This window comes from Polyodon spathula, chromosome 3, assembly GCF_017654505.1.
Source record: "Polyodon spathula isolate WHYD16114869_AA chromosome 3, ASM1765450v1, whole genome shotgun sequence".
Lineage (NCBI taxonomy): Eukaryota > Metazoa > Chordata > Actinopteri > Acipenseriformes > Polyodontidae > Polyodon > Polyodon spathula.
The window spans coordinates 8,314,705-8,339,817 of NC_054536.1; the positions used below are offsets into that span (position 1 = coordinate 8,314,705).

At 39.7% G+C, this 25,113-nt stretch overlaps 1 protein-coding gene across 13 annotated transcripts in view; it reads right to left on the reverse strand.

Annotated features, from left to right (window-relative positions):
* Positions 1–1,547: 1,547 nt before the first annotated feature.
* LOC121312290 (sickle tail protein homolog) overlaps positions 1,548–25,113 on the reverse strand; it is a 211,875-nt gene continuing 188,309 nt past the window's right edge. For 8 of the 13 annotated variants that reach the window (XM_041244217.1, XM_041244216.1, XM_041244211.1 and 5 more), the window contains 13 exons: positions 22,949–23,121; positions 21,110–21,285; positions 15,467–15,603; positions 14,938–15,085; positions 13,490–14,021; positions 12,722–12,929; positions 11,426–11,583; positions 10,003–10,155; positions 9,594–9,713; positions 6,703–6,783; positions 4,929–6,578; positions 4,091–4,222; positions 1,548–3,231 (listed from right to left, as the gene is read on the reverse strand). In XM_041244217.1, coding sequence (XP_041100151.1) covers positions 2,734–3,231; positions 4,091–4,222; positions 4,929–6,578; positions 6,703–6,783; positions 9,594–9,713; positions 10,003–10,155; positions 11,426–11,583; positions 12,722–12,929; positions 13,490–14,021; positions 14,938–15,085; positions 15,467–15,603; positions 21,110–21,285; positions 22,949–23,121 — 4,166 coding nt within the window. In that variant the 3' untranslated portion in view covers positions 1,548–2,733. The remainder of the gene's footprint in view (positions 3,232–4,090; positions 4,223–4,928; positions 6,579–6,702; positions 6,784–9,593; positions 9,714–10,002; positions 10,156–11,425; positions 11,584–12,721; positions 12,930–13,489; positions 14,022–14,937; positions 15,086–15,466; positions 15,604–21,109; positions 21,286–22,948; positions 23,122–25,113) is intronic. The other 5 variants (XM_041244232.1, XM_041244231.1, XM_041244215.1 and 2 more) reach the window with 4 other exon arrangements.

Genomic DNA, 25,113 nt, shown 5'->3' on the forward strand with positions numbered 1-25,113 from the left:
TTGCAGCTAAACACTGCCATCTAGTGTAAAACAGATATGTGCCTTTATAAAACTTGATTTACTAACTGTAACACTACTGTAAAAACTGTACTTGCCTCTACATTTATGAGCATTCACGTTTTCCATAAATTTTCAAGCATTTGTCCAGCATATTAATCTTTAAACATGCCATATACAGTCAGGGACTTGCAAAGGTTTTCCAACAGGCCTGGCAGGCCCTGTCTACCGTGATCCAGTTTCTGGGCGTGCTCTGCTGTCAGTACACGTTTCTGGTACCATTTAAATCATGTGAACGAATTGAAAACAAACAAAAAAAAGAGGAAAAAAAACAACGTTGTTGTGATTCTACTTTCAAATCAATTCCAGTTTGCTTAGAAGTACCTTGTTAGGCCAGATTCCACACCGCTCCATTTCTACACCATGTTCGATTTATCATCATAACAGTTCATTCCGCTTTTCAGAAATGGAAACAGAATGGATTGTTTAACAGCAGTATTAGTGGCAGGCTGGCTTGTGCACACTTTCTACAGTTCAGGCTTCTGATACTTACTTTTGGGTTACTGTTCTTTCACTGTATTGGCAGAGACCTATTAGAGTAGATAAACAATTAACATCCATTACGCTGGAATATTACTTCACTCCTTAGGCAACAACGGCAGTGCCATGTTTGAAATTGTTGAACTCTGCATCCCAACTCGACGTTACTGGTGCAGCGACAAACTACAGATTGCATGTGATCTCATTGCTACGTCCTCAGCAGATTGCAGGCATGTACTAATGTACCTGGAGTCAAATCAATTTCCGATGCAAGATACATTATATCACTAAAATAATGGGTCATGTCCGAGGAGTGGCTATTAGAGTTAAGAAACCCTGTAGCTTGTGGTTACAGGCTGGAGCCCACTAGGTGACAGTATAAGCACACATACACAAATAAAGAAAATCACTATAGCTTTAATAAGTTTTTACTCTGCTAGAAATATAGGACATTAGTATGTAACTTAGCAGGCTATAAAAATAGACTTACTCAATAATCACTTTAGACCATACTGGGACTGATAGTAATTCAGTTGCATTCGCAATGCTTGTAAGTGGGTCAGAGACAGATGTTAGTACAGTATGTACAGTACTTGTGAAGAGTTGCATTTCAATACACGTGAAGGGTCCGTTTTTAACCACTGACTGGTTTCACAGACCCAATGCTAATTAATGTTCATTTTGGTAAGGTAGTGCTTAACTGTGCTTAATGTTCATTTTGGTAAAGTGCTGCATCAGTGGTAAAAGCTGCCCCCACTTTTGTTCCCACTTCTATCCTGTGTATTTTCCAGAGAATAAGACACAGCACTGAGGTTAGCAGCCCTGCTTCTTTTCTAGGAGTACCACAGGATTCTTCTGATTCTAGCCTCATAAGAAAAGACAGTGATTATGGAAGCACAGTTCCCCACCACTAGAGGGCAGAATTTCCCTCAAAATAACTAGCATTTAAAGACAAGAATCCTTGGTCATGTGACATTTACAGAAAACAATAACATAAAACAAAACACATATTTACAAGCATGCAGCCCTTTATTTTATTATAGCTTCACAATTATCGGTTTAACACAGAGCTGTATTATACAACATGGTTTACTGCTTTACAAAAAGAAAAATGAAGAAGAAAACACACATATTTACAAAATCTCTCTCTGTGCAAACATAATTTCTCTTTCACATCAGCAATGTTCACCTCATCCACAATATCAGAAAGGCATGCATAGAAATAAACTTTGGTTTGTTAACAAAATTATACTAGGTTTCCCCAGGTTTATATATGCATTTATATACACAAGTCTGCTACTATTACTACTCTGTAAAGTACTACTGTTTAGTATATATTTAAACATCAAGAACCATTGACTGCAGCTGCACAACTTATTAAGGTAATGGTTGGGAAATAGCCCACTTTAGGTTCAAAATTAAAATACCCACACAGTGTTTTTGTTAGTAGAAGCTGCAAGATGGATATTAGGTAAAAAATAACTTTGGCAGATAGGCAATACAACTACTGGAAATAGAAAAGAGAATATCTGCCTCATAAATCCATCTATCATAAGCACTTTTAAACAAAGTAAACCGGCAGTGCATAGGAAGCTTACCACAAAGCATTCTTCTTACCCAGACTTGAAATACCAGCACTTATTAAATGGATATTTCTCATGTTTACTTTTGTATTTTTTATTTTTATTTTTATATTTTTTTTAAGATCTAGCATTAAAACAAAACACCACAACACTGGTAAATCAAAAGACTGAAAGTAAAATCAAAAGTCAAACTAAAAGCTAATCCATCTCTTAATATTTTCTTTTTTATTACCATTATTTTTTTTCACATTGTTTTTATACACAATACAAAATATTTCAAATAATGTATACTTTCCCCCAACACATCAATTAAAAATATATATTCAATCTCAACACCATCGAAAAGAAACCTGTAACCACAAAAGCATTGCTCTATCTAACAATTCAGAACACACTGACTTTAACCCGTTAAGTAAACACAATTTTATTTTTTTTCCTGTACAGGTCATAACAGACAGATCCGGAAATCTGGTACGCTGCAGATGTTGAGCAAAAATAAAGAGAAATCATAAAAACTAATAAAAGCATGTTGGTGCAGTATGAAACCAAAGCAAATAAAAACAACACAACACTAATAATATCAATGGTCAATACAGCAAACCCGGTGTATTAATTAAGTGTGGTTTTGGGCTGATTCCTTGGCAGATGAAGAAGATGGAGTGGGCTTCCCACTTTGCCCCTTGTAGCTGATGAAGCTGGGTGTGTGTATGGTCCGGATGCTCTTCACACCTGGACTCAGGGAGGTGGAGCAGGAGGAGGAGGAAGAAGGGGGTGGCCGGCCATTTTGAGTCTGTGGTGAGATGGAAAGACTTGGACCTTTCCCAGTGTGAGTGTGGCTCTGAAGCCTCAGAGAGCCGTTAGAGCCAGAGGGGATGTGGGAGGATGAGGAGGGGTGATGGGGAGAGGAGCGGCTGGCATGGGGGTTCAGGAGGGCAGAAGGAATGGAAGACTTAGAGGAAGAGGAATTAATAGGGTTAGTGCTGTCTGAGCTAGGAGCAGATCCACAGCTGCCTTTCCCTGAGCTAGGGGAAAAGGCTGGGATCTTAGAAGCAGGTAGAGTAGGGGAAGAAGCTTTATAATCCCCACCAGCTTTCTTAGCACTTCCATTAGCCTGCAAACAAAGATGGCAGGAGACACGGTTTGTCAAAAAAAAAAAAAAAAAAAAAATTAAAAAAAAAAATTAAAAAATTGAATAAAAATAAAACATCGTCAACCACAAAAGGGGCCTGCGAAACAGGTCCCCCAAGAAAGAAAAAAAACATACACTAGAATGACATTATTAACCAAGGCCTTCACATTATTTAGTAGACCCAATGAAACCATAATTAGAGAGCGGAAAGAAAGAGAGGGGGGCAAAGCAGTGGGGAGAGTCGTTGCACTGGGGAGAGTTGCTGCAGTGAGGGAGGGTCGCTGCACTGGGGAGAGTCGTTGCACTGGGGAGAGTGGCTGCAGTAGTTGCCCCTATATTAGTAATAGTGATTGCCATGCTGTGGGGGTGTAGATGAATAATGAGAGCCTGTTGAGAATAGTAGATCATCACGTTTGGTTCAGTAGTTAGTACAGGTGTGTTTAGCCCAAACATTCTATAAGCAGGGTACTAAGGAACAGAGACGGAACGTTAGCGGAAAGTTCGATCTAGGAACACAGCTTTTGAAGAGATTTGATTTTTCTTTCCTGTTTAGTTAACGGTGCAAACATGCATTTGAGGTGATGGAGATGTTACAGAAATGTTAAAACAGAACTCTTGAGACATGCCATCCAAGCCGATGAAAAAAAAAAAAAGAGAGATGTTTACAGATCCAGGTTGGTCTACTTAATTCCATTTACCAAAATGCTCAGCCTTTGGTTTCTTTTAAGGTTTCATAACTCAAGCTATTCCACCTTTTATCATAGTCATATTTTCTTTTTTTCAGTATTTTTGTAACACAATTTAAATGTCCTTTTCAAAGACTGGTCTACAGTAAAACTACCTGTCGGAACTGCCTCTGGGGCTCCTGGAGCTTCTGTTGTGTTCCAACTTTGTCTGGGCTCCCTGGCTGCTGTCTGGATTTTGAAGACATTGGCACTGGCATCCTGCTGGTTGATGAGATTGCACTGCTGCTCTACAAAAATTAAAAAAAATAATAATTAAAAATGACATTGGAGGCAGAAGACAAAAATATACCCAAATCATTCATTTTATAAGTTGATCCTGACTGTAATATACCCCAGCGGAATACACCACGCATGCAACAGTAACCCAACATTCAGAAAAAAATACACCCACTAAACAAAACAGATTTAGTTCTTATTTTATTCGGCCCCCGGGTTGATCAGTTGGAGCACCAATCACAGCGTCACTTCTAGAGCTGGCCTAAAAAAGGTCCAGCGAGAAGCCTGCTGCCAGGTGGGGGTAGGGGATGTTATTAGCTGAATGATGCCATGTACTGATTATAAGATTATTTGGAAAGATAATTAAAGCCACAAATATCAGGGGAGTTTCATTCAGGAAATCAACCGCTTTCCCAGGGAAACCTACATGCTCATTAATTAAATAAATAAAAAAAATACCAATTAACAAAGTCAAAATCACAGCCTGAACCCGAGTTAGAGTTTTAGCCAAATCAAAATACAGTACAGCCACTGATAAATGCCAGTCCACAATCATGACAACAACCACAAATCACACACCAAAGGGTTAAAGCATCAGATTCCCAGCTTTTCCCTGCACTGGCAAGATACATTAACCGCCGAAGAGTCAGCTGTTAGAAAAAACCCCAAAAGAAACCAAAGCCACCTGCACGAAGCAAGAAGAGCTTAAAAAGAGACCTGTTCACAGGTGATGGTGGTGGTGGCTGCAGGCCTTGGTAATAGCTGTGGTTTGGACCTCTTCCACTGCAGGCCCTTTTGATAATTGACTGGAGCTGCCGACTCCCGGACAGAACCAAGCTCCACCTGAGGCTCGGCTTGTTCTATAGATTCAGCTTTCTGAAAAGAGAAGGTTCTAGATTCCTCCAGCACAGTTTCTTCAGGCGATTTGGGACCCATCTCGCTTATTGTCGTTTCCAGCTGTTTAATGGTTTGCTCCAGGCTGTCAAGGGTCTTATATGTATTCTTACGAATTTCATCAGTCCTGTACTGAGAATTTGACGATGTCTGTTGTACTGTGCTAATAGTTTTGACGGTAGTGGAGGTGGTTTCGTCGTCTATGAGCTTTGACATAATTTCAAATCTCTTGGCTTCCTTCTGCTGTTTTACAGTTCCATCCGGCTCTTCCTCTTCTTCATAAACCACCACCTGTAGTGTTTTCTTGCCAGTCTTTGTACCTGTGCGAATGGCTTGAGTGAGAGCTGCCAACTGCTTTTTGGGGAACTTGAATTTGAACTTTTTCTTAGCGTCTTGCTTGCTGCCATCTAGAACATTAGGTTTCGCTTCTGCAGTCGACCCTCCAGGAGGCTTTAGTAAATGAGCATTATCATGTTGAAGATAGTTAAAGCTGTCAACACTTGATTCTTGTTCTGCTCTTTCCACTCGATCAGCTCGGCTTTCGAGAGAGACCTCTTCTCTATCTGAATCGGTCTCCTCAGCTTCCTCGTTTTCCTCATCGATCCTTTCCTCAGCCAACATCCTCTCCAGCTCCTCTTCAGACTCAAATATAGTGGACAGCCTCTTGTAAGCTGATCGAATATCCATTGGCTCATCGAATATGATGATGACTGGCTTCCTGTCCAGGCCTGCAGCTGGGTCTTCGGAATCCAACTGCCCGTGGCTGTAATCCTGGGTCGTCATTTCCCGGTTGGCATCAACATTTACAGTTTGTACGTTTTCTCCCTTGTTGCTGACTATTTCTTGAAATTCTCCGCAGGAAAGAGCCTGCACCTCTGTGTCCGTGATCATGAACGCTATGTTATCAATGGGTGTAGGGCTTTCTTCACTAGGAGAACTAGGGTTCGAATTTGCATCCTCAAAATACTTGATATTTACCTTGGATGATTTGGATCTGAGTACTACCTGTTCACTGTGTCCATCTTCTGTCAATTCTTGAGGGGACTCGAGAGTCACAGGAGCCTCTTGGTTTTTCATTAAGGAGTTCAGTTGGCTTACAGCCATTTCTGTAGGCAAAGGGCTTGCATTAATGGCTTCAGAGTTTTCTGTAGACATTTTTATCATGGTGTCTTCAATGCTACCTTTCTGTGGTATGGTTCTGGTTAGCTCTTCTTTCTGAATGTAATGGGCAGTTCTCATTTCTTGTTTTTGTTCCACATCGGGTACTTCCTGCTGAGTTTCAGTATAGGAAATCTGGAACTGATGTTGTCTATCTGGGAAGTTCCCTTGGCTTTCCACATATGAACACTCTTGGAAAACAAATGGTTCATTAGTCACAAACTGTTGGTTGCTTTCTGCAGTTCCATCCACATTGGGCTCCTGTAGCTGTAAAGGGGGTTCATTTGAAATCTGTGCAGTGACGTAATATATAACCTGTAAAAAGAAACCAAAACAAAGGTGCTTAATTAAACACGGTTCTTTTGGGTAGGGCAAGATGAAATCTTACAAACTGCATCAGACATCACACAGCATGTTCCAGAGAGTACTTTACACCTACCCCAGGGCTATCCAGCACAGTCTCGTTTCCATTCTCATCAGTGTCTGTTTGTCTCTCTTCACCGAGTATCTCCATGCTCTGCTAGGACAGTTCATGAGGAGAACATTATTGCACAATGGATTCCTGTGCAAGACCCAAAGGATTGCAGCTTTTAAATTAAAGGGCAAAAGTGCACCCAGGGTCTCCAAGAAACATTGTGCAATAAAATCCTTGTAACACACCTCAATAACAAGTTCTGAATGTATTGAAATACAAGGTTTAATTTAACATAGCATTACAATAGTTCTAAAAAAAAAAAAAAAAAAAAAAAAAAAAAGATTTTGTATTTATTTCCAGTGCATACAGCTATGATCAAGAGTGCTGCGTCACCCTATATAATTAACTAACTTTGCTTGAAACCTGCTGAATAATGTTACATTAACATATTGAATTACATATACTTAACATTTCAAAATCTAACATGAAATACTGTACTAATATTATTCCTTTTGCAATATCATTTTGTAGTTTCTTTGACTATATGATTTAAAATTATGTTCAGTTTTTTCTTTTTCAGTCCTAAAATTCTAGGTGATGCAAAACATTTGGCCATAGCTGAGGGGGTTACTTTTAAACTTGGTAAAATGTTGCGTAAATGTCGTTCTCAGCTCTACCTACACATTGTGCTTATTTACTCGAACACAATCACACTGATCTTGAAATATAAAAGCAAAACGGATTCATGCTAAGTGAATACATTTATTGCACTTTTCAATTTTGTAAATAACCCCCTTGTACAGTACAGGGACGGAAAGAAGACTCTGATTCCATAGCAGTTTCACCCTTTCCAGGTTTTACTACGGGCTTGATTAGCCACTGTGCATAGGCAGCAAGCCTGTGTTCTATTAAACTCACAGTAAAACCAGGAATTGATCAAACTGCTATGCAACAGGAGTCGTATGTCTATCCCTGCAGTACATCGATTGGAATCATATTACTGCATTTAATTTTGCCAGAGGTAAATCACCTGTATTCACATTAAACAATAGGGTCAGTATTTACACATTCAGTTCAATGTTGACTATATCTACATGACTACTGATGTTACCTGCTATCTATCGTTGTAAAGCAGTGAGGAGTTAATTAGCATGATTACTGTGCTTCAAAGAACCTCTGCAACTATATTTCCTGGATTATGGGTTATCAGTAGCCATCCAATGATTTCGTGATAACTGATGACCTTTAGTTCTACAGTCTAGGGGAGGCAACTATATCGCTAATTTAATGCAGTTTTATATACGTGCATATTTGATTGTAGAAACTGTTTTCACCTGAATTAAAACAAACAAAAAATAAATGATAGCGGCATAAGAATTTGTTTTGCAGAATCAGGTAATTATTGCCATCCCCTAAAACACCAACATTAAAAGCAGCCCAGATGTCAGAGCCAAAAAAAAAAAAAAAAGGTTAGGTGCATCAATTCAAGATTCATTGCCAGCATTAGTAACATAGTAACCACATTTTCTTTTGGGGGAAAAAAAACATCTATAATGAGGAGAACAAAAAAGGTTAGAAGTACAATTAAGAGCTACAATATTACAATATTAAAATCGCCATCTACAGTCAACATTTCCATTTGACAAAGGAACAGGCAATTTCACAGCCTAAATGATTTCAGATCAACGCAATACCTGAAGCAAGAGTGCAACACCCCTTTCCCTCACACGTTCAGCGTGTCCCGAATGTCAAAGCAAGCGCTCAATCATGGAAACTTGTATCAAATGTCCACCAGGCTACTGGCTCAATTCAATGAACATTTAGAAAAAAGGGTTTTGATCCATAACTACTAAATTCAATGGCTTTCTATGGGGAGAGTTTTATTTTTTATTTTGATTCAGTAAACAACATTAGCAGTGATGAACTGAAATGAAAAACAATCTCCCCACAAGAAGCCGTTTGAAAAAGACTTCTAGTCAAAATGACCTTTACTCTTTTTATTGCATACATTTATATTTTTCTGAAATGCCTATTTTTTTCTTCCTGGGTAAAAGTTTACTGAAGTTTTAGTTTACACAGTTGTTGAGCAGTGGGACACTGTGGACAGTTTTAACAATTTTTTTTCTGCTGGAGTAAATGAGGCAAAATACATGATGCAAGATAAGAGCAGAAGGATTACAACAGAACCTAAACCAGCGCAGAGCGCAATAGCAATCTGGATTACAACAGAACCTAAACCAGCGCAGAGCGCAGCAGCGATCCAGAAAGTGCAAGACAATTAGAACCAACTCTGCAAGAAAATTTGTTTTCGTGATTTAATTGACAAGATCCTTGATGCCTACAATATCATTTCCATGATGTCTTAGGCCTCCTCCTGGTAAAAGCAGGCTCAGTTCCAGCTCTCCCATGTTTTTTGTTTTGTTTAATAATAGCCCATCTAGATAAAGATAAACTGCCCTCATAACAAACTCACTTGTGTTCCCTAAGGGCAATAGCTTCAAAACTTTGAGTATACTGACTTTCAGTTTCTTTAAAATATCTGTCCTGCGTACAATACTGCACTGCTCAGTCAGAGGGTCAGTTTAATTAAAGGCAACAGGAGCTTCGTTGCCTTTTGTGGCCTTTATCGGCACTGGCTTGACTGATTTCATTCAGTTGCTGAATGCATCATTGAGTGGGTTTTTCCAGGATCCCTGTCACTTCTGTTCTGGATGTTTGACACGTGAACAATGTTTCCTGCAGATTCAGGTGTGCAAATATTAAAGAAACAAAAAAAGACAAAAACAACAACTAGCACCAAGCAAATCTCCACATTCAAGAGAGAGGTAAAGAGTTCAAAGAGTGTGTGACCAGTGTTCGAAGCAGAAAGGGAGCTGGGCCAGGCGATTGAGGCTCTGCAGCGCCACACATATTACCTTCTTTTCTCTGGGTGATATTAAGGCCCCAGGCCTTATCTCTCTGAATTGGGTTTCAACTCTGGGATGCTCAACAATACTTTTTGTCCCTACATCCATAAAAGTGCACTTCTGGAAAACCTAAGAAATCAAAATACATACATACTAGGGATTAGCACTCTGAAATACTTTTATACATTTAAAAAAAAATTAACATTCTTTGTTGTATTTTCATGCTGAAGTAGTCACAATACTGCCTCCATATTGGACAGTACCTCAACTGCAACTTTAGAGCAGGAATTCAAAAGGTTAAACCCCACCACACAACTACTGCTGTTCTCCCACACACACACACCACTGTTTCAAATACAGACAGAGGGGTCCTTGACTAATGAAGGCCACCCTGCCTTTCCAGCACAGTTGTCATTACCTGCAGCTCCGCCATGATCTTGTCTCCCTCATCTTCCTCCTCCCGGCTGGACGAGGCAACGATGGGGGGCGGGGTTTGTGGTGGCGATTTGCTTTCGCTCGGACTTCTGGGTAATTTGGTCTGCTGAACCTGTGCTGCTGCTGCTTCTGCCTCCTTTGAAGGAAACAAGACCAATCAATGCTGATTTATACAGTTCCTTTAGCTAAGCATCACTATATTTACAAGTTTATAACTAAGCCACTGAATGCTGAAATGTATCTGGAATATGTTTTATAAAAGCCACTGGAAAAAGAGCCCTATTGTGAAGCTCCAAAAAGGGTTGCCTAGAAACACATCTAAAGTGGGCCCTTTTAGTAGAGTGAGTTAATGTTATAAGACTTTATACATCTTTAGGTTTGTTTTCAAATCAAGTGCCATCTATATCAAGCTATGTCACATGGCTCGTTTCCAAGGAGATCGTGTTGGGCCATGTGAAATTAACTATTTGCTCAGCTGACTTAATTTATTCTCAGCCATGTGCTCTCACAGTATGCTGTATTGCATGATTGAGCCAGACAACATTTCCAGAAGCATTCTGACATTGTCAGGGGGATGGGTTTGATAAATCCTGCTCTTGGAGTCAGGCCTTTGCTGTGCACTTCCAGCTGAGCATGACAGTCCTATTTGCACTTCCATTCATTTTATATGTTTATATTTGTCTTTAATATATCCTCTGACCTTGCACGACTCCATTGCTATTGATTTTTTGCAGCGATTATATTTTGTTAAGGCACTGAAACCAAATATTTCACACCTGAATCTGTTCCCAGGTCTTCCAAGTCTCTGTTTGTCTTTGAAACAAAGCTTTGCGCTCTCAAAACAAAGAGGGTTTACTGTTATAATCTGTGCAGGTTCACGTTATTTGAATGTATCGCCTTTTTTTAGTTAAGTAGCTTTAATTGAAGAGACAACTGAAATTTCTTGTGCATTACGCATGGTGCCATTTTAGAGTCTATTACAATCACATCTTGTCATAGATGTGTGTCATCTCAGGAGTGAATTGTGGTACTGTGGTCCTGGGCAAGGTGCAATCTCTGATTAAACATGACAAGGAAACACACATCCCAGAGTTAAGTTGCACGACAGGTCACGTTTATGTGACGAATCAGTTGCAGTTGTTAGTTTTACAGCACATTTTCATTGTCAGTATATAGCTTGACACATTCATAAATTGGTGGTTCTGATGTATTTACACCTGCCAACAAATAAGTTTTAAAGGTAATTACTCTAAAATATTAGCACAACCGTAGTGGACATCAAGGATCTTGCATAGTTTAATCTCTCCCTAATGAGTGAAGTTGCACAGCATGTCTAGAAATGTTTTTTAACTAGAAGTAATGCTACTGGAGGTTGTTTCCAAGTGAAATACTAATAATGTGCACACCTGAGCGCTGACTGCCTCCTGCCTGCTTGTGAATATCACTTCTCCCGATCTCCCGGTGGTCAGGCCAGACCCTGGAGGATAAGTTCTTCGAGGAGGGGGAGGGGGAGGGGGAGACTTCACTGCCTTCTCGATGCCTGGCTCTGTGTGTGGGGCCTCCTCTGCAGCAGACAAACAAGCAGGAGCAGGGTGAGAGAATGAAGCCAAACAAGTGTGTAAAAAGATAGTGCTGAAGCAGCATTTGTAAGGGGCTCAAAATGACCTGGAGGCGGCAATACAACCGCAGGAATTTGGGGCAGTGTTTAACCAAGCACCAGGTGACTACAATGGCATTCTAATAGGGTGACTTTACTGGGAATTTAAGTGCAAGGAATGTATTCGTTACAAAGTCATCACCCTCCTAAATACTGCTGAAGCACAGCAGGTGAACCTGAATCCCACTAACCAAGAGCGTGTGAAACTGACCTGACCTTGTGTTGAAAGAAGGTTTCAAATGACTTCTGGTTCAGTGTTCTGTGCTATGATACAATATACAGTTTGCAATATACATATACAGAAAAGGGGGATTCAGGAGAGTACAAAAATCACTGCACTTGGAAAGGTGGGTCAAAAATAAAATAATGCAGCATTATTTTATTGTGCGCCGCCCCCTGGGGGCTCCCGGTCACAGTCAGCCTGGATCTGAACCTGCAATCTCCAGGCTATAGGGCGCATCCTGCACTCCACGCAGAGTGCCTTTATTGCATGCGCCACTAGGAAGCCCACTTCCTGGACATTATTAATCGAACTTTAAGTTTTGCTTGTGTTCGAATGGTGATTTTTGTAGTCTGCCATAAGCCAAGTTCCTGAGCTGGAATAATAAATCCCATGTGGAGAAAAGCAGATGGTGCATCACCATGGAGCACATGGGAGTAACTACTGTAAATGCTTTTGTGATTGTGTCAGAATATGCAATTGTAAGTTTAATTAATTGAGATTCTTCATTTCAGCTTTTATGGCTCAGGAATTGGGGAGTTCCCAAGAGCCACAGACTTTCCCAGCTACTTTTCCCAATCAAGTCTGTTTCCTAATGAAGTGCTGCAGATTTTAATAAATATATTACTGTAGTTTACAAAATCCTGGTCTGCTGCTCGTGGGACATAAATGTCACCATTCCAATGTTAAGAGCACTATAGAATCAACTCCGTTCCTTTTGTCTTCACGTGTGCAATTCAGTGCAAAAGAACTTGGTTCACTTCAAAGGGACTCGGTTCTTTTTGCTGGTTCACTTCAAAATTTTGGAGCCTGCATTGCTCTTACCTGCTTGCGGCTCCAGTATGTGGAGTGTGTCCACTTCATCGGGGTTAGGTGGAGGGGGCAGCGGGGGAGGTGCTGCCCCTTGCAACACTTCTAAGCTGGGGATCCCTTTCATCATGTTGGCCTGAGCCTCCTGGAGGAGCTGCTTAAACTGTTTCCCATCATAATGACCCACATTTAGCCTTTTCTCTTCCCATTCCTTTTCTGCTGCCTGTTTAAAAAACAAACAAAAACAACAAAAAATCCTTTCATTCATACTTTCAATACTTAGTAAATACAATTTACAGAAATCCCCAGGTCTAGAAATTACATCAGTTGCAGCTATCATTATTTCATTAGAATAGAACTTAAAACAAATGCAAATAAAAAGGCCCCTAATTAGCTTTCAGTTCCAACTACCATGGATATCCACTAACACTACTGTTACTACATTGCTCACTGTCATCAAGCTGATCATACACATTACCATTAGTTATTGCTAATTGCACTCCATTCTGTGCAGTCTCTTAGTTAGGATGATTCATTGTTTGGATGGAGGTATATTTTCATGGAAGTTTTTAAATACTGATCTAGCAGCAAGTAAGTTTTCCATGCATTCCTTGGGACTTCGGTTATGTATCACTTTGAGATTCATTTGAACGAAGCGTTGCAACCCTCCCTATAAAAATGGCTCTGATTTAATTTTGCCTAATCTAAAATTATTATCTAAGAAAACAGCATGGTTGCAAACAATGAGAGGTGGTAAAACATAAAAAAAATCGACAAGGTTACCTCGATGGACACGACTCGGTTTCTGTTTCTGGTCTGGATTTCTTCAACCAAGAGGCTTTGCGTGGTGGCTTCACTGCCGATGTTCATTGCCTGGGCTGCCAGTTCTGGGCTGGGGGTGGTGTGGTTCTGTTGCAGGACAGCGGTGCTGCTCTCCTGGCTTTGCTGAACATTGCCAGGAGTGCTCTGCAGGGTCTGAACCGCCATGGACGAGGAATGCAGGCGCAGGGTCGGCGTGGCTGGGGGGCTCTGTGAGTGGTGCAGCAGGGTGGCCGAGTGCTGGGACTGTTGTATGACCACTGGGGCACTCTGGACATGGTGGATCACCACTGGGGAAGCTGGCATCACCTCAGACTTGATGGAGGAGCTCTGGGGCTCTGGCAGAGTGCTTCGGGAGTTTGGCTGAAACGGTGTTTGAATGCGCACCCCCTGCTCCTGGGGTTGCATATTCACAGTGATCGGAGCTTCAGATTCAACGAGACCCACATACTCTGGGACTGTGGTTTTTGTAACCTGTGGCATTTCTGTGGCACATCTGTATGATTTAAACCAAAACAAAAACAAAGTTTTTTAGAACTGATGCATATCCTATAGCTGCTCTTTCACAAGCCTGCTTTGCATAAAACCACTGGCAGTAATTCTCCGGAAAGTAATTTCATTTTCTCTGTCCGCTGGTCACGCAGGAATGAATTTCCACGTCAATTAAAATCACCAGCTCTAGAGACAAGCCTGCCTCAGATTTATTTAACAATGCTTGCTGCTGTAAATAAAGTTTTCATCGGAATGTATACAGGCAAAATCAACCGAGAAGCTGTTAACTGTATTGTGTTTGTAAGGCGACCACGAGCAGCTGGTTATAACTCACTGCTGATGCAAGGCCATGCAAATTAGATGCTGCATCTCTGAAGCCTATTTCCTCTTCTATAAATGAATAAATTACAAAAATGTGCCGACAAATGATAGACTCTGCAAAGTGATAGGCTTTTGGAAGTATGCATAATAAAATAGCAGTCAAGACTGTCATTTTTATCATGAAATCACTCCAAGTGATAAAAAAAAGACTTAGTTTGCCTGTACGTTAACCACATCAATTTAAATGTTTCCTTTGTCTTACCTACATCGATTCACACCCACCCATCCATCCACATTAGTGTTGTGACCAGTGCTTTCCCTCTCAGTTTATCAAGCATTATTAAGTGAACAATAGGGGCTGTCCCTGTAGACCATGTTTTCTTTAACATTCACATCCATCCATCCATTTGATGCAGGTAATGATCAAAATACTGTGCTGCTTCTACTGCACTGGTCTCTTTAAAACTGTAATTAACACACACCATCATTGAACTATAGACAGCTTTGAACTGTAGGTACAGGACAGGTTACAGTTTGAGGTTAAGGGTTTCCCTCAGCTTCTACACAGTACAACAGTTGGGACCCTGTGAATGGGTTACCTTCTCAAACCCGTGAGGGATTCAGTCAGGGTCTTCACTCTCTTCAGCAAGCTGTCAAGCTTGTGAGGCTCCTCCTTCAGAAACCTCACTGCCTCTACTTCCACACGCAGCACGGCCCTCATCTTGTTCTGCAGAGTCGGAAACTCTCCTAGAATGGGTGGTAAGGATGCTGTGTCAGCAAGGCTGGGCTATACTGCTTTCAATATACTAACCAGGGCGTGTGGATAAAAGCAAACAGGAAAATTCACAGCTAGAAGTGGCGGATTTAGCAAGGAATGGTACCCCAACTCTATGTACAGCATGTATGTATGTAACTGTGTCTCTATGTATGTACCTATATATCTATGTATTGGGGTTGGTGAAAGTTGCTGTTTATCAAATAATAAGTTATGTTAATAAATGCGCTGGTTATCCATGAATGTATGTGTTTAACTGTACAAGGTCTACTGGAACTCCAACGATCAGATTCTAATACATATTGTATATATGTACATGATTCTTGGTAATTTACAATCAGAGACAGACTAACCCTTTAATCCTGCCAGTGACTCCCCCACTTTCCTCAGGGAAACAGCCCCTTCTTCCACATCCTTCAGAGTGACGGCTCTGTGCACAGTGGAGGAGGTCGAGTCTCTGTGCAGCTCATCCACATATCTCTCCAGATTGCTAGTTAAAATGAGAACCGCAATCAGCAACACGGCCTCACATACATGACATGCAACAAACAGAATGCTGCTGGAGAAGAGGTCAACAGAAACATGTATGAGCGACACATCCTCTACTCAACAGGTCACATTTAGCGGTCTAGTTTATTGAAACCCTTAAATACTGAAAATTGAGAAAAATGAAATGCAGTATAGTTACGGCTTCCGTTTTTCAGTTTATATGAATTTCATTTTTTAGTGCTTATTTTGAGCTATTTTTGAGTTTTCTGTAAATACAGGTTTTTTTTTTCGGGGATTTCGCTTTTATATACTAATTGAAATGATTGCTTTCCGTTACTTTCCAAAATTCTTGGGCATTTTTTTCTGTCACAATATGTACAGTAACTCGACAGTACTTGCACACTTCAATTGTATCTTCTTTCCTTTGCTGTCTACCACAATGAAATCCTCATGGTCACGGCCACGTTCTTCTTGGGGTTTTGTGTTTTGCAAATTGTGGCAAAATGTCAAACATTTAAATTCCATGAGCATGTAAATGCAATGCACTGTAACATAGCTTTAAATCTTGCCAGCAAGAACACCTCGTTTTAAATCTAGCAAAAGTGTTATAATTCTCCAACAGAAATGTAGGATTTTGCTGCCTCGCAGTAGCTGGGATGGGTTTAAAGTATCTGAATGAATCAATGCCACATACAAGTCAGGATCCAACTGCACTAGGAGTTTGTTTTTGTTTTTTTTTTCTTCTCGGGGAAAGGGCTCAAGCCAACATGAATTGAGAAACCATTTCCAGTGTTTTCCGGGTGTTTATTGGCTATCCACTGATTTCATTTTTTAGTATCAGGGGTGTTTTATCGTTTAAGACCAAAAATCAAAAGCCCCAAGTATTAGGGGTGCAACAATTAATCAATTATCGATCATCTGTCCTAAAATTTCCATAGCTTCGATTACATATTGGTGAATCGATGCATCAAATTAGAACCCAGTTTGAAGTCTACTGTTGCCGGCTTGCATTAAAACCTTGAGTGTGTGAGAGTGTGCTTCTTTTGATGGATGGTAGATGGATGGTAGATGAGCGGGTTGCTAGGATACACACTTTAGGCCTCTACATTCGCATTGACAAGCCAGATCAGAAGTAGACCTATTGTATTCATGTTTTCTTGATTTAAAAATGAAGGCAATAGTTTTGTTTTGTTTTTTTAACTATTAAATCTACCGATTACCTTCTTTTGTTTCAAAGCATGTTGTGTTATGGATAATATGGCAGTGTTTCATAAAATGAAGCTGAATTTGTGAGATTAATTCAAATTCTTTGCTTTTGGACACACAATGTGTAGAAATTACTTCTGTTAAAATATAGTATTTTTTTATTATTATTACAACGTTAAAGGGGCATCTGGTGCAGAGGCACACATATTCTTTTCAGTTGTTAAACTCAAGTCCTTTTTTTTTTTTTTTTTTTTATAATTGGAAGTGTTCTAATTTGAATAGAAGTTGTGCCTGTTTGTTTAACTATGATGAGCAACAGTGTTTTAATTATTGGAACTTCTATTAAAAATGAATGCTTGCTCTTTATTTTGAAAAATAAAACGTCAATGCATTGATTATCGTTGATAAATGCCTATACGATAATTGAATTTGATATTAGGGTGTCGATTACACCACTGGTAAGTATTGTTTAAGGTATTACTGTCATAAATGTCTCCAAACAAGCAGCAACACCTGAAGATTTAAATATGTAAATGTTATAATAACTTACTAATGTAGAACATTATTTAATTAGCTTTCAATTACCAGATCTGTGAGTAACAGATTCCTGCACAATACCTAAACATGGCTTTTAGAAAATGTACTGCATGCTATTCCACAGAAACACCTCAAGAGGGCAGTATGTGTTCATTTGGTGTAAATGGTGACGACATGGCTGGATAGGTTATTTCAATGCCAGTAATCCTGCAAAAATGTATGTTAAACGTGTCTTTTTTCATCAAAAGTGTAAATGACCCTTTAAAATGATTTAATTGTAAAAATGGTGGTGAGTGGTACATTGCTGTAATATGTGCTGTCATACCTGCTTCAGTGACTGAACATTAGCATGCATTGTTTTCATACATGCCAGCACAGCTAACAAAGCCTGGTCGTCTAATAAAAGGAGGCAACACAATCCAGGATACCTGCTGGTCTCTTTTGGTTATGTTTTGTTTCCTTCTAAACTGTTGATTTAAACAAAAAAAACAGTATCATATGCCAACAGCCACCAGGAACTGAGGGTGTTGTAAAGTAGAATGACTCAAAAAACAGAGACGAAAGAGGGAGGGGTTCAGGAGGACACAGAATGCTCACTGAAACCAAACACCCCAAAACAAAGCAGAAATACACACAGGCGGGAAGACAGACGATTTGACCCTTTAGTGTGATTATGCCTTGCCATTAATATGCACCCCTAGCTGATATAACAAACACGGAGGTAAGGGGTATACGGTTATTTCCTTAGCACTGTTCTGCTGGTGGGAGGTTACGTTTCCTTGGTGCTTTGCTCAGTACGGTGAAGTATCTTAGTCTTAAGCAGTGGTTTTCAACCTGTGGTACGTATACCAGTACTGGTACATGACAGGCTTGCAACCAGTACACACTGACAGCTGTCCTTTATAACAACATGATTCCTCAACCACAGCACCACTCCCTCAATCGCACCATCGCAACGTATCACTGTTTGTACCACTGAATCACGGAGAAATGAGAAATTAAGATGAGAGGTGTTTGTTGTGAACTTTTCAAAGTTACTGATGGGGAACAAAAGCAGCCACTCTTGTGTTGTTGATTGTGGTGAACAACTCCTACTTAGACCATGTCGTCAGTGAGCAAAGCGGTTTGTAATGGAATAGGGTAGGTCTCTGTTTTACAACTGCCGTTTAAGATTGCACACAGTTACTGGTACACCTGGTGGTCCCTGCTGGACACGCTGGTACTGGAGATGAAAAGGTTGAAAACCGCTGGTCTACAGGGTCACAAATCAAAGGCAATGTAAAAAGAAAAAAAAATATTGATAGCTATCTCTGCTGAGTTTACACAGGGCAACTGGAAGCTAAACCCAGTCCCTGAGAAATTCAAAACACAAGGACATTTTGATGAAAGAATGAAAACAGTCTGTACATGTTCAGAGACGACAGTGAGCCAAGTGAGAAATAGAACACACTTCAGGGTATTTATTTTAAATGTTAATAATGCCGAAATGGCACACTTTGGTTGGAATACAGACAAACATTTTGTGTTAAAAAAAAAAACCACAAAACATTTCAGCTTTGAGCTAGAGATTAGATTCCAGCTTGTTCTGTGTTTCTGGATCAGTGGTGACAACACTGATAACACAGAGGTTAGTCTTATCTGTGAAAATGTACTGTTGCATATTTCAGCAGTGGATCAGAAACACACTCTCCCTCTGCAAGCCTTGGTTGTACAGTAGTCTCCATGTATAGGAACACTATAGAGAACACTTCTCCTAAGGGAACACCCTTGTGGTGAATCTGATTTTTCTCTCATTGTAAATGCTCTGGCTAAAGGAACAGGAACTTCGCTTCAAAGAACACACTCTTGGCACTGATAGAAATTCGTTCACAGCGTACACAGTACTGTTTTGTAAAGAAGCGACTTGTCATCACGAAAGTGTCTTGAGGGACAGTGATTGGTTTATTAAATCTTTCCAGAACTGCCACCGTATCAGTGAATTGTTTTGTACTTCGATATCCCTCATCGCTACAAAATGGCATGGAAACAAAAACGGCAAATTCGCCACTGTTTCTCTTGCTACACAAAGTTGGAAATTGTTTGAGCTCCTGAAAAAAACCTGAAATCAGACATAAGTTGCCATGCAATTTAGTGTTTCCCATTTTGGTGAGTTGCTTCATCATTCTGTTAAATGATGTACATGTCTTGTACATTGCTGCTGCATTTTGTAAAGTGTGTAGGGGTGCTGTGTTAATTTAGCTTATTAACGTTAAGTTAACCCTAAGTAACTTATTTTTGCCTTTCCAGAGGTGATTCATTTATCCACTTAATTACACACATGACAATTTAGTAAAATCAGAGAAAAATCAGATTTCTATATTGTAGGGCAGTGGTATTAAGATCCACTGCTGTTTTTATTAATAGACAGCTGTCTGAGGAATCATGTTAAATCATGTGCATCTCAAAGACCACTTTTAGACAGTGTTGCCTACTAACATATTGTAGCACACTGCACTCCATTTATGAGAATCACATCCATCCTGGATGATGTGATTCTTATAAGTGGTTGATTCTTAAAAGCAGACCAATATGATTACTGTGCAGTGCTGCAGAATCAGTATGTTAGTTTGAGAATGAAAGCCTTGTTCCTGCAGTGTAACGGGTTGAACACTAGATGTCACGAGTTCCCGCATGTATGCACAGGGACCACATGAAGTATTGTTTAGTTAGTGCTCCAACTGAAATCTAGGTTTATTTGTATGTTTGTTTTATTAGCGGTTGTTTCCCCACCACACTAAGAAAAATATAACCAACATCAGTTTTAAACTGTAAATCAAGACTCCAGCCTGATCATTTACACTGTCACATTACAATTAGCAAAAGCGCCTCCACAGTTTAATACACTATACAAATGTCAATGGTGCTTAATCACTGAGTACAATACATCAAACCAAGTCCTCGTGGGTAAGCAGCTTGTTATATGATCATAGTTATGTTTACACAAGGCTGCAGTCAAATTTTACTACAGTATACTTGAGAAGCAATCATCTTGTGAGGGTGCCTAATGCTATGTTACGTGTAACGGCCTTTGAATTAAAATTACATTACAGTACAGTATTTTACTGTCAGGACTACCCCTGCATTTAAGCATCTATGGCTTAGTTATTCTCTGTTGCGATGCACATCTCAGTTTTTCATTAAGTGGAGGTGCAAAGCTTTACAACACCCCCCTCTCCACTGCAATCCCACTCCCTCTTCATGCACATCACACAATAACACTGCTCTACTCAGTATGTATTCACTTTACTGAAACTAACTTTCACTTACAGAGAACACAGAAAAATACCTGCACAATGCAGTGGCGCAGTCACATTTGATTATAAACAATGCAGTGTTTCCTGCATCACTGCACGATCCATGCTGTGTACGTGCCTAATCACGCAAGATGTGACCAAATTCAAATTCAAAAACAGCTTTATTGGCTGTACACATCATTGCACTTGATGAAGTACCGTATTACATGTAGTCAGTTTGCCCCGAAATGATTCTTATAAGCGGATTGCTAGATTCTTTAGAGCAGATTATTTTACATTGGTTATTATAGGAATACATTTTGTCCCAGTGGTTTTGATCACTATATGCGGCTGATTCATGCATCAGTGAGTCTTATAAACGGAGTGCACTGTATTTTGTATTGTTTTGATTCAAGAAAGAGAAGGGGAAAAAAATAAAATTAAAAAGCCAAGTGAAGGAAACAGACAAGGATTTGTGTGACGTGTTCTTACCACAGCTGTGTGACGATCTTCTCCTCCTCCCCCAGATATCTCTGCCTGTCCTCCTCCACCACCACTCTCTGCCTCTGCACAGGGTCTTCCAGCCTCTTCACCACCTCCAGAACCTTGCTATTGATCTCCGACTCTGCTCTCTTCAACATCACCTGCAGCGTCTCTTGATTCTGCAGCTGTCAATCACGCAAACACAGGCCTGATTCAGACGACAGGCCAGAACATTGCCTCTGTCCAGAGCAAGGCCGGCCCGCCCCAGACAAATGGCCTTCTGTTATTTTCATGTCATCAAGTTACTTGCTGTTATTTTCTTTTTTACAGAGAGAGGCACAGTTTAAACTCCAAAAAAGTACTTTTACAGATTAAAAAACAATTCATTTATTTATTCAGCAACTCTAATTACAAGCAGTTGCAGGGCTTGTAACAGAATCATCCGTATCTCACACCTTTCATGTTCCAATTTAGATTAAATATATAATTTTCTCTCTATCAAGTTTTAGTATGAATATACAGCACTTTAAACAAATATTGGGGTTGATGAATAAACGTAAAACAGTGTGGGGCCTTATACCTCACTAGGACCTGCTTCTTACTAAACTCTCTGGCGTCCCCGAACAGATGGTTATCAACTTTTCAATGGCGTTGAAAAGTTAATAACCTCAATTATCACTAATCTTGGACCCCCATGTTGTATAGTCAAAGACTGGTGCTAATCGGGGTCTGTGAAATGAGCAATACTGTACAAACCCTACTCAAAGTCATTTTGCACTCCTGGAAAAATAATAGATCATTCTGATACTTTATGATTTTCTTCCAGCACCATTGTTATGTTTTTCTTTTCAAAGGGAAGCGGTCTAATTCAATCATAAAAATGTAAATGTACAATATTTTGAAAAGATCTGGAGTTTAATTAGCTAGCAGTTAGGCACTTATGCTAAAGCACAATTAATAACACCTGGTCAAAAGCCATGAAATAAAAATTCTTCAAAAGAAATGAACAGCTCTTAAAATTAAATTAGCTGGCTGGCAATCCATTGTTTTATTCACAGCTAAGAAAGCCAAATAGCTGCAAGCGATTTACAAATATAAAAACGATTTCATAAATATTACACACAAACTGAAAACCAAACCTTCCCTGAAGGCATTCTGTCTAATTCAATTACCTTTCTTAATTAAGTCCTGGGATCCAGTCAATTTTATGCATCCCCCCTATTTCATTTTGCAGAAGAGTATACATTTGCTAACACTGAATCTCCAAAGCAATTTTAATATAATTTTGCTGCTAACCTTCCAGCTACACAGAGTGTGCAATAAATCACTGGTGACAGAAAGGTTGACTCGAATTTCTACTCATGTTCTCAATTTTCTTTAAAACATAATTTGAACATTTTAGATGTAATCCTTACGTACTATATTGTAATGTGACGGTTACTCTATTCAGAAAATGGATGGCATTGATTTTGAGTTCCAGTTTATAGACGCGCATGTTTGACAGACTTACTAGGAATGTAGCCTAAGATACATGGCAATTGCTGGTCTCAAGTAAAAGATTCAATTAAATAAAGGTACCCAGCCTCCAGATGTTGTCAAATGTGAAAAGGTTGTGTTCAGGTTGACAGAATGTTTTTTTTTTTTTTTTTACCAAGTTCAAAAAAGGTCTGTCCTTGCATTCTAGCTGTGAATTACAGTACAGAAGGCAAACTTTTTAAAAACAGCAATTTTGTACAAAAAATCCAACCCGCACAGCCCAAGAGGAAAAGAGAAAGACTGACTGTGAATCTGAAAGGGAGACCTCTGATAGATGCTGCAAATAAAGAAGTTCTTGTGAGACGGTGGTACCTGCAGCTGCCTCATTTGCTGAAGCTGGAACCGGAGGTCAGAGACGTTCTTTCTGAAATGCAGCAGACTCCCTTGAGCTGGTGCAGAGCCCCCTGCAGGAGGGAGAATGATGGTGGACATGGACTCCACGGTAACCGCAGAACTCTTTACTGCTGGGATACTACACACTGCTTCTGGAGGGACACAACGGTAACAGTAAAGACAACCCCTACAAAAGTGCCTGTACATACAGCAGTGCTGTGGTTAAAATGAGTTTCCTAATGGAACATTGCTTAACACTGTCCAGTGTCTTTGTGCAGCACGACTTTGAGATTTTATATATATATATATATATATATATATATATATATATATATATATATATATATATATATATATATAGTTTCTTATGAGCCCAGGGACTTCCGATGTAAATGAGCTTACAGACAAGTCTGGGTACAATACATCTTGTGACTTGTCATGAAAGTACATTGTACATTGTCCTTGTTAAATAAAACATTTGATGATGTCCCAGGAGTTTTCTTTGCAGGGAATTTGTAACACAAACGGTTTTATCTTCACATGGTAGCAATGCAGTACAACAGTTAAGCTACTTCTGTAAGTTGCACTGCAGTTGTATTGCTGTTTATGCTCACATTAACATGGGATGCTTTTCTTCTTGTAACTTGCACAGCTCAGCTGCTGTGTTCTAAACTGGGTGGGACATGAATCTCAATGGGCTGCTCGTACACTAGTGTGCAAATGTATTCCAGCACCCTGTTGCTTTAGTAACTCCATACTTGATGAAAGTACCAACTGTACAAAACAAAGTCTGTGGATACAAAATGGAATCATCAAACTACACCAGAGATTTTGAGAGAGTACAGACGCAAAGCCAAAAAGATACCAAGCTGTTACTGTTTGCCGATTGGCCATACTAAATATTATTATTAAAAACACTTTGACATAGCTGTATTTTTAGTTTCATGTAAGAGGAGTTTGCAAAAATGCTTAACTAATTTCTGTAGTAAATGAATACATTTTGTGTGCAAAGCTCAATATATGACCAATCCTGAGGTGTTCGAACACATTTGCACACTACTGTATCTAAATATATAAAAATACGCTTAATCAATTAACTACACAGAATCTTTGCTTTACAGCACAGTAAGGGGTGCTTCTTCTATATGAATTACCATAAACTTATTATTTTTATCCATACCCAGATTTAACGAATGTCAGTGCTATCTTCTTGAGTGCATGGTAACTGAATAATGAACCAATAGCTACAGCCTGTAGTGGTCTGATACAGTTATATCACCACAGTATGAACTATGCAAAAATAGCTGAAAAAACACAAAAACAGCATTCCTTGGGATCATAAGGTGATATCCTTCATAATGAATCTGGCATTCAGTGAATGCTTCAGGGGTGCTTTAATATAACTACATTTGTCAGCATTGCCAGTATGCTAAAACATGGGCAAGTACAACTCAAGTTGCTTCTCCCAACACTGTAAATTAGCTGTTGCTGTGGTCTGGGTATTAGCTGTGTTATTATAAAAAGGAATATCACAGCAGGAATACAGTCTATGAACCATTAAAGTGGCAAGTCAGAACCTCTGTTAAAAAATGTGCAGTGAAGAAAAGAAACCACTCAACCACACTGGGTTTGTGTGTGTGTCTGTCCAGGGGCATGGTCTAGTAATCACATATACACAGCTCCTTATTAATGGATTCCAACAGCATTAGAGCACCTCAGACAACTGTTAGCATGACTTCTGACACTCTTAGAATGCACCTCAATGAGAGGCTTCAGAGGGGGTCGTGGCATCAGCTCAACTGTAGCAAGGCACCACACTATCTAAAAATGTTTTTTTCTTTGTATTCATATTTTTTTATTTGTGAATGTTCTGAGAATTCCTTCGGCTTCAGAATTCATAACCTTCTCAATCGATCAGCTGCTGTATCTCCCAATCTAGCCTCTATATTAGGAGAAGTTTCTGAAAAAACAGATAGGATGGCACTGCCAAGACTGAAAACAAACTGCCAAGCCTGAAAACAAACTGGCATGTTGTCACCCTCTTCAACACACTCAATGAGATGTTTCCAGCACTTCACCACAGACAGGCTGTACTGTACACTTCAGTGTCATTCAAGTCTAAAACGAACACATTCCTCTCAGAG